The sequence below is a fragment of the Ammodytes marinus genome (genome assembly GCF_949987685.1).
Source record: "Ammodytes marinus genome assembly, chromosome: 24".
Classification (NCBI taxonomy): domain Eukaryota; kingdom Metazoa; phylum Chordata; class Actinopteri; order Uranoscopiformes; family Ammodytidae; genus Ammodytes; species Ammodytes marinus.
The window spans coordinates 9,039,809-9,061,229 of NC_137228.1; the positions used below are offsets into that span (position 1 = coordinate 9,039,809).

Genomic DNA, 21,421 nt, shown 5'->3' on the forward strand with positions numbered 1-21,421 from the left:
AGAGAGAGAGAGAGAGAGAGAGAGAGAGAATTAATTTTCATCAAGGCACTCCCTTATTAATAACATTATATATCTGTGTATAATACTTCTGTGATATCCCCCATTGGCACTTGTATTTAAAGTTTTGATATTTATAGCTTCCCTTTCTAATTGATTTCTTAATTAGCTTAGTCTCTGTCTCCTAAGTGTTGAAAGCCTGTGGCTCTTATGCTGACTGGACGGAATCCAAAGTTATGATCTTGGCTCCAAAATTCTCACGTGTCCCCCTCAATCTCATCCCCTAATGGACTGTAATGGCACTCAGAATTTGACAAATGCCTGTTGGAATTTTTCAAGACCAGAATCAGCGGGGATGTGTTGGCACTTCATGGCAGCAGCAGAAGGAGTGGCAGGACGCAGACACTAAACATCATAAATCATCTCGCCAGATTATTGCTAAATGGCGGCTTGAAAAAAAATGTAAAGGCTTTTTTCACATTGGGCGCAAATCATGCAAGGCATCTTCAAAGTTGTGAATGACACTCTAGAGGGACCTGCGTTTTCAACATAAAATAAACAAAAAAAATAGTTGCATTCACACAGAAAAAAAGGTTTATTTGACAAAAAAACTCAACACATTTGTGCATAAAGATTTATTTTTTGTTGAAAATAAGTGTTTCTGGAACATTGAACCACTAACATATCTCATGTGACTTAAGATAAATGAACTACACACTGACACCAATGTTCACATTTCGACCATGTAACAAGGCATTTTGTATCATAATGTAAAGGTGTAAAGACAAGTGTCTGAACATTTCAATGACTGATTGTTTGAATAGTAGTTGGTCAATTGACTGATTGATACTGTCTCTTTGGGTGAGATTGATTGTACTCAATGTCAATGTGACAGTACAATGACTTTCATGCACACGTCATCCATGTTATGTCAACATTTGGGATCTTCTGAGTGAATTTCCCCAAAGGTGCGGTTTCCTTTTATTTTTTGTAACATTCGTTCATCTTATTCATTCATTCGTATTCAGGTGGGGGGCTGTGAAATGAACTCGCAGTATGACTCCTTCACAGTGGTGCTACTTGACATCCGTTTTAGGATACTTGGTGATGGGTCTTGCACTGTCAAAAGGTCCCAAAAAGTGCAACAAAAATAAGCAAGTCCGTTAAAAAAAAAACTGCTGAGCACACCTGCCCCCCCTGCTTGGACCTATGGCTGCTTTCCCGCAAAACCTTTAGCACTAAGATCCTATTTGTCGATAGCTTTTGAGTTGGTTTTGGCACCGTGCCCCCCACCCACCAAGAAAAATTGGCTCCTACTAATTAGATGGACAGTGATGAAAGCGGTCAAGTGTTGTTGTTTTTTTTCCTTTCAACAGGAAACCCCACCAAGCGTTCCAAGGAGTGATGTATGTTGAAATTAGATTGTCCCCCTTAACCTGCTTAGTCTGGTTCCAGTTCTGTGATTTCCTACATTTCCCAGAAACCCCAGCACAGACCTAATCTGCTCGATACAGTTTTTTAAGAAAGAGTGGATTTTTCTTCCTGTAAACCCCCTCTCTATCTTCTCGTCTATCTAAACATGAATTCATTTGCATTCTAAGTTCCTCATCCATCACTTCTCAAGCAGCAGAGACTGTATTGAATTTGCTACTGTAAGCTGCAGGCGGGGCAGCAGGCCTCTCTCCGGTCTGGCAGAGGGCAGAAGTCCATTTGTCGGACGATCTCGGCGAATAGTTCGTCCACCATGGTCTTGCTCTTGGCGGAGGTCTCCATGAAGGGACAGCCCCAGTCCTCTGCCAGCGCCTGGCCCTCGCTCGGGGACACTTCCCTCTCCTCCTCCAGGTCCACCTTGTTACCCACCAGCACCACCGGCACCTGCTGATACCTGCAAACAGGCCAGAGATACGCAAATGTCAAATCTCAAATGTGCATCAAAAAATGTGCTTTGCCTTTTTATCCTGGGTGTGTTCCTTCCCTTACGGACAGGAACTTCCTCATACCTTATGGGAGAAAACCGGAGGAGAAGAAAGGCTAAACTCAGTGAAAGCGTGTGGTTGTGTGTGTGTGTGTGTGTGTGTGTGTGTGTGTGTGTGTGTGTGTACTTGTGCTTGTACACGCATCTTTGTGAGAACTACTTTAAGCTTTTTTAACCATTGGACTGAGGACATTTTAGGAATGTGAGGACTTTTTCACTTCCTCAAAAGGCTGTTTGAGGGTTAACACTCAGTTTTTTAAGGGTTAGTGTGAGGGTTGGTGTTATTAGGCATTTAGTTCTGACGGTTAAGGTTAGGGTTAGGGAATGCTAGGGAATGCATTATGTCAATGTGTGTGAGTGTCCTCACAAAGATAGAAGTAAAAGAATGGGTGTGTATGCGTGTGTGTGTGTGTGCATTGTTGGCCTACATACTGTATTTGTTAGATGCAAAAACAATGCGAGTTTTTGAACAATGCACAATGGAGCAAGAGGAGAGGGATAAACAGAGCTACATTCGGTGAGAGCCTCCCAGGGGGGATCTCCATCAATGTCTAATATCAGTAGGCGGTCCCATTTGAAAACTGTCATCACAGGGGGGGAAAAAATTACTGTGATGCTCTATTTATTCCCGGACACATTATGTATGCGTTAGCGTGGCATGCAAGCTGTACATTTAATGGCTTGTTTAAAAACCCTTAGCACTCCACTTTGCATCACTGCCATCACGCACTAAGCATGTCTTAAGTAATGAGAAAGCTTTTCTTTGTGTGGCCGAAGATCCCACTCCCCTTATACAATGGAAACCAGGCTAGCAAGAGTGATGGTATTTTGGGTTATTGAATAATTGAATAAAGGCTAATGTGCTTGCTCTCACATGAGCATTGGCCTTCACACCATGGAAACAACTATTCTCCCCTTCATTTTTAAAGCCGCAGCTCTTGTGTGTCCTTTCATTGATGACTCTGTAGTGTATAGGAATTGCCATGGACATCTTTTTTTGGCAAAGTAATGTGTACGTCTACATATATTAGTCAATTGTCATTGTCATTTAAGTTTGATAAACTTTACAGAAGTTTGGTTTAGATGAGGCGGGCTGTTGTCTGGTTCTTATTACTCAATTAGTATTTTGAACCAATCACTGTAGCTCTCTGCCCAGACGTTGTATATAAACACTCGCTGTTGCCATGGAGAATGTTTGATACAGCCATGGCCACACAGTCCAGTCAAACTGTCCTACCAGTAGAAAAATATGTTTTTTCAACTATGTTTTATAATATTTATGATCATATATTTTCAATCTGATTTTTGTCAAAGCTTATTGAGACACCCAACTTTGATATCATATACTGAACTTTACTATTTTGGACTGAAATTTATGAGAAGCACAACTTGAATTGAATGCTAACGTTTCTGCCGGATGAGTAAATAGGGAACTGCTAGCTAACCGATTCATTATCACACTGCTTATGGCTGTTGCACAGGGTTTAATACGAAAACATCTGCAGTGATGTTATGGACAATAGTGTGCTTTCATCAGTTGTCTAAGGTGATTACAGTTCAAGGACAGTTACTTTATAGATATTCCATTTGATTGTGAAGCCCTTCATGTCTGCGCTGATTAAATGACTGCAGAATGTCAATTAGGGTTAGAGGGTGTATATTTTCACAGTACAGAACATCTAATAGGCTCCACCATCAGTCATTCTATAAGTGTAATCCTGAGCCTGGCTTATTGATCTGCTGTTGCTATTGAGAAATTAGCTCTTATCTGCAAACTGGTGGCCTGGTGCCCAATGCTCTAAAAAAAATTGGTCTCAATGAGGTGAAGGACACTTGAAAGCTTGCTGGAACACTTACAAAGTGTCCTCGAGTGTGTACTAAGACCCTACAAGTCGCAAGGGAGACTGGAGTATGGTTGAGCTTGACTTCTGACCACCCAAAGGAATTCAGAAGAGAAAAATTATTATTTGTATTTTATTACAAACTATGTCAGCAATTTCTCCTTAATTGGTCGAGAAAAATGCTGATGAAAATGAAAAAAATCGCTCGGAAAAAGGCTGAAATGCCAAAGACTTTACCCTGCAGCTTTGACATTTCCACACACAGCCATGCACTGTGCGACACACACACACACACACACACACACACACACACACACACACACACACACACACACACACACAACACACAAAAACACAAACACACACACACACACACACACACACACACACACACACACACACAGCAGCTGACCTCAGCAGGACTAGGATCTCGCACGGCCTGCCTGTTCGGTAGAGCTGGACTCCAGAGGGTGTGAAGTGTGAACAGCGAGGGAGCGCACCACGCAGACAAATGCAATCTGACAGCTTTGCAGGAGAAACACTATATATAACTACAAAGAGCCAAGGAGAGCCTGCTTCTATTGGGTGGGGTGGGGTGTGGCGGGTGGGGAGTTTGTTTGTTGCAGCGTCAAACTACCAGCTCCCTCCTCCCCAGATGGGGGAGAAATTGAAACTGCTTGACACAGCACAAACAAGTAGCTGATACCATGTATTAATCAAAGAATATGCCAGTCAGTGTTTGGCATTGACTGGGTTTAGGGCATCGCAGTTTTGTTTTGCTGGAGTGCTCAATACAGCCTACAGTATAACTCAAATACATAACTATGGTCTTTTTTTTTTTTTACATTTCTACATTTATTTTTGCAGATTAAGGTTTGACATAAGCCACCATGCTACAATCAAATAAATGACGACTGTATGTGTAGTTTGATAGGAGTTGCTCGAAGTGACAAAGTGTAAGTATTTGATACTATAAATTGAATGCTCAAAAACATCAAAATCTCTTTTTCCACACTATATTGCAACAGATATATCACCATTATAATCATAATCCCAAAAAAGAATGTCCTCACGGTCATTGCATCTTTTCAGGTAGTGATTATTACCAATGTTAATGTTTTGCCTGAAGTGTTTTTCACTGGCTACATACTCCATGAATATTAAAGCAGGAGAAAATAACAAACACTGCTATCTTGTTCAGTTGCCCAGCACAAGCGTTGGCAGCCGTGCATTTTGGGAATTATCAGCACAGTTGGAACAGGTTTGGATTGCTTGGCTGGAGCTATACGGGCTGTAGGAATATGCAGCTTTTTGTTTTTTGGAAAAATGCGGGGATATGAATGTTAAAATACATTTTTTATTTCTAACATTTCTACTGAACATCTTTTAGAATGGTACTGAGGGATCCCTGGTCCCTTCACAATGCAAAGAGCTGCGTTCCAGTTTCTGAAGCCCATTATCTTTGCTTCCAAGTCCAAAATGCTGCATCCTCCTTAACGGGCGTGGTCTCTTGAATAAGTTTCGCTGATACACAGTTGACCTTTAGAAGAAATAAAACCCTTAAAAATGCCATTTGGTTCTCTGTAGGGTGTGATTCTAACTGATGGGTACAAAAAGGCAAACATAAAAAGCCTCCCACACATGGAGAATCTGTGTTTATAACTCACAACAACAACAACAACAAAAATTGGCCTCATACATTTTCCACTTAGCCTCTGGGGTACTACAGCCTCATTAAGGCTACCTGCTGGGCTAAAAAGCTACAGTCACTTCACTTATCCCTTTTTTTACAGCCCCCACAGCACCGGCAAATGCACACACACACACAATACAAAAGAACAGTCAGGCATCTCCAACACTGAAACCGCCTCTTCGCTCTCTGCATCTGCTGTTAATTAGCAGTTGGGGGGCAGCTACACCGTGCGACAGCCAACCTAACGCATGGATCTGCTGTATGTGTGACTGGACAGGGAGATCACAGAACGTAAAAGCGCCTACGCATTGTTAACTCCCAAAGGGTTTTTACAACTGGAGAACAGAGCTATTGTGTTAATGTTTCTGAAGCGCATTTGCATTCTGTTATACGAAAAGAAAGCAGGGACACAAAATAAGAAAACCACAAGCATTCCTGTGATAAACAGACAAAGACAAGGCCTGCACAACAGATGGAGAAGCTCTTAAGATTTTTTTTTGTTGTTGTTGATGAAACCCCAAGCTTCATTTCCATCTTGTATGGTGCAACCAAGCTACGCTAGATAATCTTACTTTCCTTATTTCAGATGTACAGACAGTATATACTAGGCAGTATGGGAGTTGAACAGACAAGTCCTTATTGGTTATATTATTCCCCCTGCTCTTTGCAGTTCAATGAAATGAGCGAGAGGGTTTAGTGGCTGTTTATGAGAAGTACCAAACCAAAACTCCACAGCGCCTTGTAATGTATATTGAAGAAAAATAACAAACCAGGTTGCTTTTCCAAACAGAGCCAATGTTTTCACACGACCAGACCTGATTGAGTTGCTGAAAAGAACTTGACTTATGGACTGAAATGGCTAATTCTGGAAGCGGACTATGATGACTAGAATTCAGGAGTGGGTGCTGATGTACCATTGGAGGAAAATAGGGTCCCTTCAGTCCTATCTAAATCTGTTTGTCGGCTTCCTGTTGAACCATCTGGGCAATTTCCCATAGGATATGGAATCACAATCAATCTCTGTTTTGTTTTTTCAGACCTTTGGTTACGGGTAAAGATGATAGCTATCTAAATATGGGAAATCCCAGAAGCGGATCAAAGCAACATTAGCTTTTCCTAAGGGGTCACAAAATAAATCTAAAGGGGTCGCAAGATGCATAAGAAAAACACAAAACGTTTCTGCTGCACAAATGACGCTTATTGTTCACTCTTGTTCTCTGATCTTTGCTTTAGTATCGTGATGAATTGACCACTTTGTGACTCTAAAATAGTCTCGGAAAGGAACATCCCTAATTGGTTAGTCAATATGCCCCTATACATGACGTATTGATCAACTTGTCGCAAAGGGGGTTGCAAGTGGACATTGCTTTGCTCTGAAGTCCTAGCAATTTTTTAGATTGGTTAGGAACTAAGCACAAATGTGTTGCTTTTTTATATTTGAGAGCTCTGAATGTAATAAATGGTAGAGACTGGTGAAAACCCTTATGTAAGCATAGTGAAGTACATACTGTATGTTTAGCCGCAGCACAACACACCAACCGATGATGAGCACTTTACTGGTAGCTCTTGTTAACTCCCATTTTAAACGGCGCCTGCCACTTTAACAAGTCTCTCCCCTCCTGATGGCACACACTAAAAGAGTCCAGCTGCAGCCCCGGAGACAAACACCCTGGCGTGACAACAACACCCAGGCGTGACGGAAGTACTATGGTGTGACGGACGTGATTTTTGACTATTTAGCTTCCATAACATGTCTGCTACGTCACTCATTTGCCCTAACCCTAACCACCCAGCTGTGATGCCTGAACCTAATCCTCAAAACAATATAAATAACACAAACTTAGTAGCCTATCGGTCTGCGGTCTTTTTTAATGTTTGACGTGACCTTCTCAAGATGGCCGCTGCGGTGTTCCGTCAGCCGAGCTGTGGCTAATCTAATGTTGTATCTATATATATTCTAACCTCTCCCTGTCCCTGTGATGCCTGAACTTAATCGCCAAAACAATATAAATAACGCAAACTTAGTATCGGTCTGCGGTCTTGTTATTGTTTGACGTTGTTTACAACTTAGAAGTTTATTGTGGCAAAAATAAAATCTACATGTAACGTCCGTCACACCACAGTACTTCCGTCATGCCTGGGTGTTGTTATCACGCCAGGGTGTTTGTCTCCGGGGCTGCAGCTGGATACTATTGCACTAAAAGCCTGAGGTCAGGAAGTTGCTTTGTACCTACACCAGAGTGCCCCCTGGGATATGTAGTTTAGGTCTCTCCACCCTATTCCCACTCAGCGGCGCGTGATGCTCACCCCCCTGCTATTAGACACAGCATCAGTGCAGCGTGAACATGCAGCTGGAGTGCTTCCTCCTCCTTCGATGAACCTTCCCATTAAAGCGAGGAGATTATTGGATTGTGAAGAGGAGGGCTACACCCAAATGTTGTTTTCACAGATAACGACAGACATGGGGGTTAACTTGGTTAGTGTTTGAGTTGTTCAAGTCTATGGAGGGCAAAGTATGTCATAGCCAGTGTGTTCTAGCTAAAATATGCATCTATGCATATATAATGAAAAGGCACAACATGTCATCATGGCGGAACGTCCAGTACAGATCTCCTTAAACAGTCTGGAAGAAAACAATGAACCATGTTGGTAGTTGCCAAGACATAGACAAGAGGAATGACATCACTATGTGGATGTCTGGGTGCTAGGGTAAAAAGACATTGAGGAACAGAATAAAAAGAATAAGTAGACGGCATCACATAAAAGCAAGTCTATACAAATGTGTTTTAAAGCCACTACGAGTAACTTTGTCAGTTGGCGGCCCCTTTGGACAAAAGCGGTAGTATTTTTACGACGCCAGCTGTCGTAAAGGTGTTTTCTAGCGCGTGCCGGTCGTGCGAGTGTCAAATGATTAGGACGCAATATAGTGCATGTTCGTGTGTTTGAAAGTGTGAGGGCACAGACTGTTTTCGGCTCCGTGAGAGTGGTTAGTGACACTGCATCAACTAATGCCAGTCAGTGCCACACACACCTGATTGCAATGTGTTGATGCAGGTTCACTAACCACTCGCACGGAGTGCATTTTCTTTTTTTACTTTGATGGTTCAGCCCCGTTATCAGTCATTATGACGACAAATAACTGTCTCAAACAAGGCTCCCGCTTCCCTTCCCTCACCTGGAGGGATAGGCTTCTCAAATTGCGTTGCACTGAAATACGACCAATACGAATATGTGACCATAGAGCCTGCACACGCGAACCGAAAATCGGACTGGGTGTGCGACCAGACCAAATGCAGTAATAAAAACTATATAAAAACGTCTGTCTTTGCACTGATGGTCTCGTTTGCTGTTATAGGTCATTTCTGACTATCAGAGGAAACATGAGGCTGTTTTAAAAATAATCAGAAAGAAAATGTTATTTCAATGCAAAATGTAATGAAGTTTACATTTTTCTTTAAACATTATAGCGTTTATTATTGAGGTTGATTTTAGAGATCTGCGGTAGTAAAAGTTGGACAACATGAAGAAAATAAATAATACTTTTTACTATAGTACTGGGGCCAGTTTCAGGTAGCTGGTTTTGAGGCAACCCAGAGTTTGTTCGCTCTGAGTTAGTGGAAAATAAAAGCACTTCTTAATTTATCATTAATTAAACTTTATGAAAAATCATAAATAAATTAATATATTTATACTTTAATTTTTTGGATATTTGCCGGATGTTTAAGAACTGTTTATTGTCTATTTTCAGTGAGGGGAACTTGTTTCTAAAATAAATAAATCTCTTTATAATTACGCCTCTATATGCCATCCTGTGGCCACACTGAGGTACTACATCCACAGGTAAAAAGCAAAAGGGACGTTAAATCGGTTTACTATTGAATGCACGGACGGTGTCGCCCCCTGGTGACCACAATGAGGTGCTACACCTACAGACATTTATGGAGTCAGTCAATAGTTCTCTAAAGTGTCAGTTGTGTTACTAAACTCGCTTGTAAAAACGTACTATTTACCGTTTCAAAGCATCAATGCACTAAACCAGTTAATATCTGTGAATGAAAGCGGACAGAACAACACCTTTATTTCGACTGAGCAGACACTTTATTTTAGAAGGAGGAAGGTAGGCTACATGTTGTTAGCTTCACTAGCTAACGGTTTGTATTGAGCAGTTGGCTAATAATCACGTTTTAGTGGAGCAAGAACTATTGCCACTAACTTCTACATAAGCAAAGATTACTCTCGTAGCTTCGTTATTTTAAAGAATACCCAAGCAAAACTGCAGTCTACACTGAACCACACATTTGGGTTGCGTTCCGAATCGCATACTCTTTCTTTTTTCTATTCTACATACTACATCCGACGATAAAAAGAATCTAGTTAGGATGCAGTAGGCATACTATTGGGACATACTTTACTCTCTTATTTCATCATAACATTGCGCCTTGATCTTGCCTCTTGCTTTTATATCCGTCGCATCCCCGTTTGTTTTCATAACATGGCTTCGTCGATGTTACGTCACTTCACGTGCGCACTGGATTGTGGGTCAGAATCGCCCAAATAGGATGCACTTTTCAACACTAACAATCTTGGCCGCATGAAGTAGACCATCCGGGTATTCTAACCATCCTAAATCTGGCCACAAGAATCGGGACATCCTAAATCTTTTTTCTACATACTATATAGTAGAAAGTATGCGATTCGGAACGCAACCATAATGACCGAGTCAAAAAAGTAAGAGAAGTTAAATCGGTATACTATTGAAAACACGGAGGGTGTCGCCCCCTGGTGACCACATACCGTAACTACGACCATGTATAAAGCCAGACGAAATCACATACAAATAATAATACTCTCGGTTAAACCTTTCAAAATAAAACGTAATGAAACTAGAAACATTTACATACAAGCACTACTTCCGGCAGAGAGAAAAAAAATTAAACGCCAAGATACACCTGTTGTTCTCTTTTTAGTGTCTAATTTAAGCAACTGCTGTGTGTGTGTGTGTGTGTGTGTGTGTGTGTGTGTGTGTGTGTGTGTGTGTGTGTGATTATATTAAATCTGTATATTAGTGGAACGCATAATTTTTATAATAATATATAATAATATATAATAAATTATACATATTTTTTATTCTACTTTTTTTAAATAAGAGATTTTATGCATGGAACGGTTGCTGCTTTTTGACAAAATCAAGAAAGCTTTTATTTTATAAAATTACATTTAGTAATTAGTGTCTAGTGCAGTGTCTGTGTGTGTTAAGTGAACTATTAATACTTAGATATAGCATTTGTGATAACATTTTAAATAAAAACAGAATCCATCTATTTTATTTATCAGTTTGTTACAACTTTAATGTCTGAGCTGAAATCTTTTCATGTAAAATAAAACTCAGAAAAAAATGCCAGTAATGCGCAAATGTGAAATAAATATATTTTATTGTTTTCATCGTCATAGTCATAATTGTTGTAATTATGAACACAGAGCATCAATCCAGAATTTTGCCATCCAGAATTTTGCCAAAAAACAGCCACCGTTCAATTGCACCGCTGCGTCTCTCAAGACCCAACCATGCATAAAATCTCCCATTAAAAAAAAAGTAAAATAAAAAATATAATGATATACAGATTTAATATAATCACACACAAACATGTCTCACAAACACACACACACACACACACACACACACACACACACACACACACACACACACACACACACACACACACACACACACACACACACACACACACACACACACACACACACACACACACACAGTGGCAGCAGTTGCTTTAGACACTAAAGAGAGAACTACAGGTGCATCTTGGCGTTTGAAGGTGAATGAGTTTATCTTGATTTTATTTTTCTCTACCGGAAGTATTGCTTGTATGTAAATGTGTCTATATTATTACGTTTTATTTTGAAAGGTCTAACCGGGAAAATTATTACTTGTATGTGATTGCGTCTGGCTTTATACGCGGTTGTAGTTACGGTATGTGGTCACCAGGGGGCGACACCGTCCGTGTTTTCAATAGTAAACCGATTTAACTGCTCTTTTACTTTTTACCTGTGGGTGTAGTACCTCATTGTGGCCACAGGAAGGCAGTATAGAGGCTCAGTTAACTAGGGATTTATGCAGGATTTATGTCTTATTATATTGACACGTTCCCCTCACAGACAATAGACAATGCTTTAACCAATCAGATGTCGAGTTTTCAGAGTTGGGTATCCTTTAACATTGCTAGGCCATGGGCTAGGCCTTTCAGCTTGCAGTTATTTTTTCGTTTAGCGCCATCGGGAGGGAAAGTAGCCTACTTGAACTACAGCTAGCTCCCTCCATAGGCTGTCCATTGATAGAAGGTATTATGGCAGATTTCTTCTATTTTATATGAGACTTTGTAGAAACACACAGTGGATTACAGAGCAGAAGGAGTGGATTTAATGGCTGACTTACTGGAAACGTTTTTTATTGAGAGAACTAAAGGACCTTTTAAGAAAAGCTGGACATTGTGAATCAGGGTGGAACAACACAGCTAGCCGCCCTGACCCGGCTCAGCTGGATAAAGGATCTGTGCGACACTTCCAAACCAGCAACAACTAATGAAAGGTAGGCCTATAGTTGGCTCATTGCAAATTGTATTGCTGGGAAAGTCTGTTAGCCGACTTGCAACCGATGGCTGCAGTGTTTGGTGCTATGCTGGGTTTACTCGGGGCAGTGTCCACAGGCTACGTGCGCTGCCAGCCCATCCTGCTATTCATTCTCGATGGTAGGATGTTTATGCTTCCCAACATAATTTTCAAGCTTAACACGTATTAAAACTTGCAAAGAATGTTTGTTTTTCTTAGCTGCTGCTGCTGCTCTGTCCAGCGTTTCGAAATTGAAACTAAATTGATAGACAGATGGTCTGACAGACAGTTTTCATCTGTGATCAAGCTGGGGTGTGTGTGTGTGTGTGTGTGTGTGTGTGTGTGTGTGTGTGTGTGTGTGTGTTTTACATTTACCTTGACAGGTAGTTGCTAGTGACTTGTGGCTGTTTTGAATTCGTTCTTGATTATTTGGTCATGTCTCTGATTTAGACTATGTGGGGTCTTTACGTGATGCAGCATCTTGTCATGCTGTGTAATATTGGTTGGCCTATGCTCTTGATGGTTTAGTCACCATGTTTATTCTCAAGTGTGTAATGTCATTTTATACCTTAAATATTACTGTAACTGCTTGAATCGGGTAGTTAAAACAATGACAGCAGCTGTGACGTCATCGTGAAGTTATTTATGCGGTTTCATTTTCGGGATAATGGCTCTGAAGGCCTAGGTGTAATAGGCACTGCGCACGCACGCACGCACGGCACACACACACACACACACACACACGGGAGTGGCTGTTTGCAGGTGAATGTGTCCAACTTAATTATTTTCTCTACCGGAAGTATTGCTTGTATGTAAATGTGTCTAGTTTTAAACGTTTTATTTTGAAAGGTTTAACCGGGAGTATTACGTGATTGCGTCTGGCTTTACACATGGTTGTAGTTACGGTATAAGGTTTGACTCGGTCATTATGGATGGTTCAATGCGGACTGAAGTTTCGCTTGGGTGTTGTTTAAAGTCACGTTATTACAAGAGACTAATCTTTGCTCATGTAGGAGTTAGTGGCAATAGTTTATGCTCGACTAAAGCTTAAGCTAATGAAGCTAACAAAATACAGCCTACCTTCCTCCTTCTAAAATTAAGTTTCTAAATTGTGCTTTGTCGAAATAAAGGTGTTGTTTTGTCCGTTTCAATTCACAGATATTAACTGGTTTCGTACATAGATGCTTTGAAACGGTAAATATGTTCGAGAACAAAACTGTAGGCGTAGTACCGCATTGTGGTCACCAGGGGGCGATATTGTCCGTGCATTCAATAGTAAACCGATTTAACTGCTCTTTTACTTTTTACCTCTAGGTGTAGTACCTCATTGTGGCCATGGGATGGCAGTATAGAGGCATATAAGAGGATTTATGCTTTATAGACACGTTCCCCTCACCGAAAATAGACAATGCACAGTACTGAAACACCAGGCAAACAAACGAAAATACAAGTATATATTTATTTTTTTCCTTTTATAAACTCATAAACTTTAAGAGAAATTAAGTAGTGCTTTTATTTAATTATTTTAGTCTTTATCTAGTCTAGTGCAGCAGTGGTTTGAATTGTATGTGAACTATTTATAATGCAACTGACATTTCCACTTTTACATAAAGCAATGTTTTATGTTTAGCTTAAGATATAGCATTTGTGATAATACTTCAAATAAAAACATGGTTTCAGTTAATGTATTTTTTCCATAAAAACACAAGACGCAACTTCACCCCAGGAGACATCGTCATCATTGTGGATGATTCAGCGCCTCGCAACTCCTGGTTGACAGGAAGGATTGTGGAGACCATTATGGACAAAAAGGGTACGTCAGCTTCGGGTCAAGTCAAAGACCGGATTTCTGACCAGGCCCATCAACAAAGTCTGCCTACTACTGACTTTTGACCTCTTGACTTTGTTCCTGAACACTTTACTTTGACTAATCACTCTTTCATTGGACAACATATTGGATTACAAATAATGAAGAAAGAAGATCAAGAAAATATATTTATACACTGTTGATTGTCATGTCAAATGTGTAATTATTATTTGAAACATAATAATTAGGGTCCGGAATTGTAGGGGCCAAAATGCATATAGGTCTATGTGTTTATTGTTTATTTTGAAAAGTTACGTACACTGTTTTGGTTCATGTCACTTCTGTTTGATTGACACATGGGTTTGGTTTAATCTACAGTATATACCTGGGCACTCGCGCTCCTGATTACATTTCTGTTTATCGTCAAACCATAGTCATTCAACCGTCAGTAACAACAGTTTATCTTTTATTTATTTGTTTTCAATACCCTCTAGATGTTTTCATTCATCAGTTGTCATTCTGCCTTCATTTATTAAATTCTCAAACTATATTCATCACCGGACTTGGAATCATTGATTGACGCGTAAATGCCTGGAGCCCACCTAAGCCTCTTAGCGGCCTTTATAGGAAAGCTGTCGCTATACCTAGCACAAACATTCTGGTTTATATGACTCCCTAATGGAGGCCTGATGTCTTCTTGGCTTTCAAGCCAACACAATCCCATTAAGTTGTGGTGAGTGGGCACATACTATATCTCTGCATGGTGCGTGTTGCTGCTGCTAGCTGCTGGCTCAGCAACAAGTTTGGGAGGAGGGAGGCCCATCTCCTGGAGACAGCATATGGAGAACAGGAGCTGATTGTGTGATTGCTTGTTTTAATTAACCAAAGGAATGAATCTCTGGCGTATGTTTAAGTGAACAACTGAGTCTATCCCTGCTATCATTTGCACTGGCCGTTAATACAAGTTTTTTGACTTTTTTTTTTGCTCCTATTTATTGTGTTTTTTTTTACATTGTGTTACAAACGTTAATTATTTTGGTAGTTTTTTGTGTGTTTTGGGCACTATGTTTTGAATGTGCTATATACATAACTTTTGATGTGACTAGAAGTGTCACATTAGTGATATCACATGTGTATGTCCACACTGAGGAATCATTTAGTTCTCCGAGACAATCATCTTCGAGCTCATGAGCTCAGGTTGATCGTAATAAGCATTAGAAGCTACATATTCTCCTCATTAAAAAATACAAAAAGCTTATTTTTTATGAATATAGGCTCAGGATGTGTAAAAGTAGAAAAAAAAATATGTCCTAAAAAATTGGGATTCAGGTTCATTCTTATACAGACTGTACAGTATGTCTGTGTAATATTGAAGATTCCTCCCTCTTTCACTGGGTGATATCACCTGTCATGTCACAAAACTGATCATCCTTTCCCTTTGAGAACATACAGTTGTGTGAATTTTAAAGGGTATGGGGAGGGAGGGGGGTGTCGAATGGGTAACTCAATGCGTAAAGTTATAATTGAGAGTGTTTGACTTATTTGCAGTTTTGCACATACGACAGTAGGAACAACTCAACTCAAAAACCCAGAGCAGTGTAAAATAAAAGCTTGAAATATTGATAGATGTACACTTGAGGACACTGGTGCAGTGTACTGTGTAAGGCAGCTGCACTGGGTGGTGGCTACGTAGGAGGCAGCATAGCTTTATCGCTATCGTTATATTTCACATTTTCAGAGGAGTTCCTTGGTGCACCCGTTACCCCCCGAGCCGTGACGCTCTCCTGCCAGTGACGTGCGTGCCACAGCAGGAGCACTCAGCCCACTCCGGAAGGGATTGTATAAAGCACTGAGCTAAACTACACGGGTTAAATTATGAATCATTATTACTCAATATGCAGCCGGGTGAATGGGTGCCTTCATTTTGTGTGACGTTTAAAGGAATAGTTAAAAAAAAATTACCTTTTGGCATCACTCTCCTGCTCAAGACAAGGCGACAGAAACCGTTCCTGTAACTGTGCGTGCATTTTTGATATATGAATGGGAAAAGGTTTCTCATCCAGGTTAGTTTAGCTCAAACACTGGTAGTCAAGGGGAGCAGGCCAAAATCTGAATAAAATACATACTGGAAAGAAGCCAGGAAGTGCCTGTGAGTGTCACATATGCATTTGGGTTTAAAATGACTTTTCTAATGCTATGCTACGCTATAAGAGATAAGACTAATTGGTGTGAGATAAGAAATAAATGTTCATGATTATAGTTTTAAATTCAGTGCGTGAGGTCCATCTGAAAAAACATAGGACCCTAAGCTAATAACTACGGTCTACTTCGTGGTCAGTTTATTATTCCTTCTGCAAGAATCTTTTATCACTCAGCAACCAGTACTATCACAACCATAGGTCTGGTTCTGATCTTGAAAAAAAAAGGTTTGTGTAAACTATTTCACAGATACCCAACCTGCAGGTTAAAGTTAATAAAGATAATGTCTTTTACAACTTGGTGCTTATTTTCTGTAGTTTTTGTAAAATTGGTGTGGTGAAATATTTCTTGGCCCAGGTGCAGTGATTTGCTGTCATCTTAGTTGGCTACAATTTGAGCCTAATTGTAACTCTTTGCTGAATGGTTTCTGTGCAATAAAATATGTTTATTAGTTATCTATGGAGGTATTAGTTCATGCATTAGTTTAACCTTTGCAAAAAGCAAGTGTAGCTGCGCAGTGCGTCTTTATGCTAAGCTAACAGTATCCTAGATACACTCTTCCCAAATTGCCCAAACTGCCTGTTGTAAACGTCCATCGCAGTTTACAATCTGTGATGTCCAACATGGTTCAACTTCTAACATTTGAAATTACACATTTTATCCTGGAGTCTTCTATTGTGGGGCATCATTATCAACATAATAAGATAATTAAATAGTCAAACTTCTACTTGTCTTTTGGTGTAATATTTTTTTGCCTTTTTCATAGCAGACAGTATCCTACAGGGAGAGGAAAAAAAGGAATGACGTGCAACATTAGGCCCAAAGTGAAGTCATGGGTCAGGCGGGGGTGTTGTGATTTGATTTGAGCCGTGTCCTAAACCCAGAGGGCCACCAGAATGTTTTAGAGATAAATGTAAAAAGGAAAAAAATAAAGAAATCTAGGATCACGACAGCAATAAAGAATGTATTATCTGTGATTTTTTAACCAAATCTCCTTTGTTTATCAATCATGTTCATCCTGCTAGTGTCACAACATTACACCTAAACTGTTGGAGGCAAGTCTACTGGAAACCTGGTCTAAAAATAGTAAAAACCAGTATATGACATCAAAGTTGGGCGTCTCAATATGCTTTCACAAAAATCGTATTGAAAATAAATGTTCAGAAATATTATTAAACTTAAAAAACTGTTTTTTTTACTGCCTGGACCGTTTGAATGTGGGCGTGGCCGTATCAAACTGTATCCATTCCAACACAATCATTGTTTTTTATGTAAAGTTTGTCAAACTTAAATGACAATATCTTTCATCTGGATTGATAAATATATGCCAAACTATTTTCAGATGCTTTACTATTATGCAACTACCTCCCCAAATTACATAGTTAGAACGATTTGTTTGGGGACTTAAAGGGGCTTTAAGGCTTTTTTTAATGTATAAGCCTTTTTCTTACACAAAGCTAAATAGATTTCTGAGCTTACACACTGGAGTCATAGCTGCAGTCCGCTGGGGTCATTAAAGAAATGAAGGGCGGCTCCGAGCCAGAAGCACCAATATGTCACTACTACTACCATAAGGAAATAACAGTGTTCTTCCACTCTCTCTCTCTTTCTCACTCTCTTTTTCTCTCTTTCAGCCTGGAGATGAGCTCAGTGGGTTTTGGTGAGTAATGATAGGCTGAATTGATCAAAGCCATGAAGCCGGTTTTGGTCACGTGTAAAAAGAGGGGAGAATATAAAACCCGGCCGGGGAGGGGTCAGCGGGTTTATGTGTGACAGGTGAGTTGCAGCTGGGCTTTCAAGAGGAGCATATGGCCCTGGGGTTGCGGTTTCTCCATAGACATACATAGAAAAGGGGTTTCTTACAGGAGATTAGGACAGAGGGGAAGGTGGACAGACAAGAGAATGCAGGTCTGGGGTGTATCCAAGGCCTCATTGTGAAAGAAAAAAAAAATCATACTTTTTTCCCCCTTTCCTCAAATGTGTGCTCTTTCAGGGGCCCTTTGGAGGTTCCAGGGGGTTGCTCTAGAACCCCCCATGAATATAAGTTTAATTCCACTGTGTTTTATTTCAATATAAAGCCAATTAATTAATATCAACAAATAGGCTACATCTAAATATGTAGGCTACTGATTGAACCTTTCCAACAAGTCACTCGTAGTTCAAAGTGCTTTACACTGATAGCAATATAGAAAGAAAGCAGAATAAATAAATAAATGGATGTGGAGAGATGTCACATAGGCTACTGGGGAATAATAATGATTATGGAAATCATCACTTTTCCCCCCATCATTATAGGAACCATGTCCTCCATAGCCTATTGCCCCTAGGATTAGAGGGCTATACAACAGAATGCAAACCTCCCATCTATTGCATCAGAATCCACAGTATTAAGAAGATAAGAATACAATGGTCTTTTTTTTCTTTCTTTTTTAACACAGGCCTAAATAAAGTGCACCCATGCAGTGTCTTTCTTACCTCTTCACCCTGATGATCTGGTCTCTCATGGGCTTGATGTCCTGGAAGCTCTGCTGGTTGACCAGGCTGTAGACCAGGATGAAGCCCTGGCCGTTGCGGATGTACAGGTCTCGCATTGAGGCGAACTGCTCGGTCCCCGCCGTGTCCAGGATCTCCAGCACCGAGGGCGACGAGTCCACCTCGATCTCCTTCCGGTAGAAGTCCTCGATGGTCGGGTCGTACTTCTCGATGAATGTGCCCGTGACAAACTGGACCGTCAGCGCCGACTTGCCCACCCCGCCGCTGCCCAGCACCACCACCTTATACTCCCGCATAGCAGCAGCAGCGCTCCCCCAGGACCTGCCGTGTCCACCGGCAATGGCATGCAGAGAAGAACACCGTCTTTACAGCAGCGGAGAGAGGGACCTCATTCCCCGGTGCATAGCCTACGGTAGCCCTATACAGACAGACAGTCTATGCTGGACTCACACACACTAGGCTATACTACAGCCATGCCACAGATTTGCTGCTGCAGCCTGCGGTAAACGAGACGCGCGCTTCTTGACAAAGATGCTGGATTGCATTGAGTTGAGACACCCAGCCCTCCTCTACTGAGATATTCCCACGCTATCTTGCAGGGACACCATTCCACAGGCATCCATAATGCAATAAGGCGTCGGTGAGGTGGTGGTAAAAATAAGATTGGCTATTATTAGAAACGACAAGACGGCACATTTGTTTTCTTTAACACGCCGTCAATACAGAATGAGGGTCTAACCTTACATTTTTACAGTCGAGTTAAAGGCAAAGCAGCAGGCTATTTATCCCCAGGAAGACTCCAGTGCTGGGAATCCACGCCTCTGGAGTCGGTGCATTCACTGGATGTTGCTATTTCCTGGAACCTATGGACGGTGATTAGTGCCACATGACAAACAGACAAAGATGTCTACTGCAAGCCCTCTAAGAGAAGCAGCAAATGGGTATTAAAACACAAATTCAAGTGTGGAATTTAATAATCTTCTTTAAATTAAACTACTAAGCTGTCATTTGTCCTCGTTTTTAGAAATGTCACTATCATTGAAGACACCAAATATACTAAGAATGCCACCAGTCTGGAAAAACTGCTACAAGTCACAACAAGTGCTTAAAAATGTAATTAATTGATTTGCACTCTCGAATGCCTACGATGTCTGATCCGACAGCTATATTGATCAGTGCCTTCCAAAATTGTATCACGCAAAACTATATGTTTTTGGAAAAGTCTAGGCACAAAATGAGGGCTAAAAAAGATTGCGGTCAACGTTGAGTGTTCGCAGGAAAATGTCCAATGTCAAATGACCCATCCAATCATCTCTGCAGACTTGGTGGATCCATAAATGTCATACCATATCCTCCCGACGGACCCTCTAGAAACATAAACACAAGTCATTTTTTGGGGGCATTTGCTAAAATGAGCGATGGGACCTGCCAGGGAAACTAGGTTAAGCATCCATTAACATGATGATGGGAGAGCTGTTCCAGACAAGTCTCAGATGAATTTTGGGAAAAGTGCACGCAGGCCCAGCAGGGTTCTCCCCTTGAAAGTTTGAGTTTAGTGCTCTTAAAAAAAAACTCTGGCACATTGCCGACTGTTACGAAATAGAACATTGTGTTTATCTGGGTTATACGGTGCTAATGCACTATAGCCTTTGTAGCAATACATTACTTTAAGGAGCCTATACTATTTATCTTTTTATTTCTTCGGTTTACAAACTATGAAGTAATCTGTCAACTCTGCAACAAACTGATTTTAATTTGTTTGTTTGTCTCGGCTGTAACCTATTTACGACATCCTGTTGCATTTTTGTGGTTGCTATGTGAACATAAAGAGAAAATAAGAAGATGAGAACACACTGTTTTTCATTATGTGGCACTTCTGAAAGCACTGATGATTATTGACAAATGTGGTTTTATACGTTGCAGGTGCTTGTAACTATGTTGATGTTCCAAATAGTGAGAAGAAATCAAAAGGGCTAAAGCAGCCATGGTAGGCTATCTACTTAATGATGCCATAGCCATTAGCAGCATTAACAACCTCTCATATGGATTTTGTTATTCTCCAAACTTCATCAAATGCTCCACGGCAGTAACAGGAAATTACATGCAAACAACAGGAAAAATCCGAAGGCTCAGACCCACTGTATCGAAAACTACATAAAAAGTCTTGACTCTTCGTATATTTTTAGAGATCATAAGTTGCCACAACCTTAAATGTTATTATAATTAGCCTGCATGTGATGCAAGTTCACTTTTAAAGCAATGGTTCCCAAAGTGGACTTCTGGGACCATTTACATTTATTCACATTCTACATTAACAATACAAATGAGAGACCCAGACAATAAAATCATTTGATTTTTCTTTATTTCTTCCTTTCAATAGATTTTACACTATCTTGCTGGAACCAAAGAAACATTTGACTATAGAAACATAAAATAGCACAAAATATATGCAAAAAAAAAAAAAGAAGAATACATTTAAAAATTATTACAATGAAACTATAAATCCGATGAGGGTCTTCTTGTCAATTTATCCTTAAGTCTTTACTTAGTTGTTAGGGTACACTGCAACATGATGGCACTGAGGCAGCCACAATTCATAACCTGCAGTCTCCAGTGTAGCGCCCTCTGCTGGCTTTAGCTGTGAATGACGCGCTCCAAACAGATCCATTGAATGCAATGGGACGAGAACGAAATGGCTACAGCTACGGGAGAGTACAGGTAAAGACGGATGACTGTTCACTCTGTTGCAGTCGCCCCCTTTTGGCCTAGTGATGCGCACAATAAAACCGTAA

At 40.5% G+C, this 21,421-nt stretch overlaps 1 protein-coding gene across 1 annotated transcript; it reads right to left on the reverse strand.

Annotated features, from left to right (window-relative positions):
• Positions 1–617: 617 nt before the first annotated feature.
• LOC307269757 (ras-related protein Rap-2a-like) lies at positions 618–19,526 on the reverse strand. The gene is made up of 2 exons (XM_080052786.1): positions 18,612–19,526; positions 618–1,882 (listed from the first exon to the last, which is right to left on the reverse strand). Exons 1-2 carry the CDS (start codon positions 18,923–18,925, stop codon positions 1,645–1,647), a joined length of 552 nt encoding a protein of 183 aa, XP_079908912.1. The 5' UTR covers positions 18,926–19,526; the 3' UTR covers positions 618–1,644.
• Between the last annotated feature and the right edge of the window lie 1,895 nt (positions 19,527–21,421).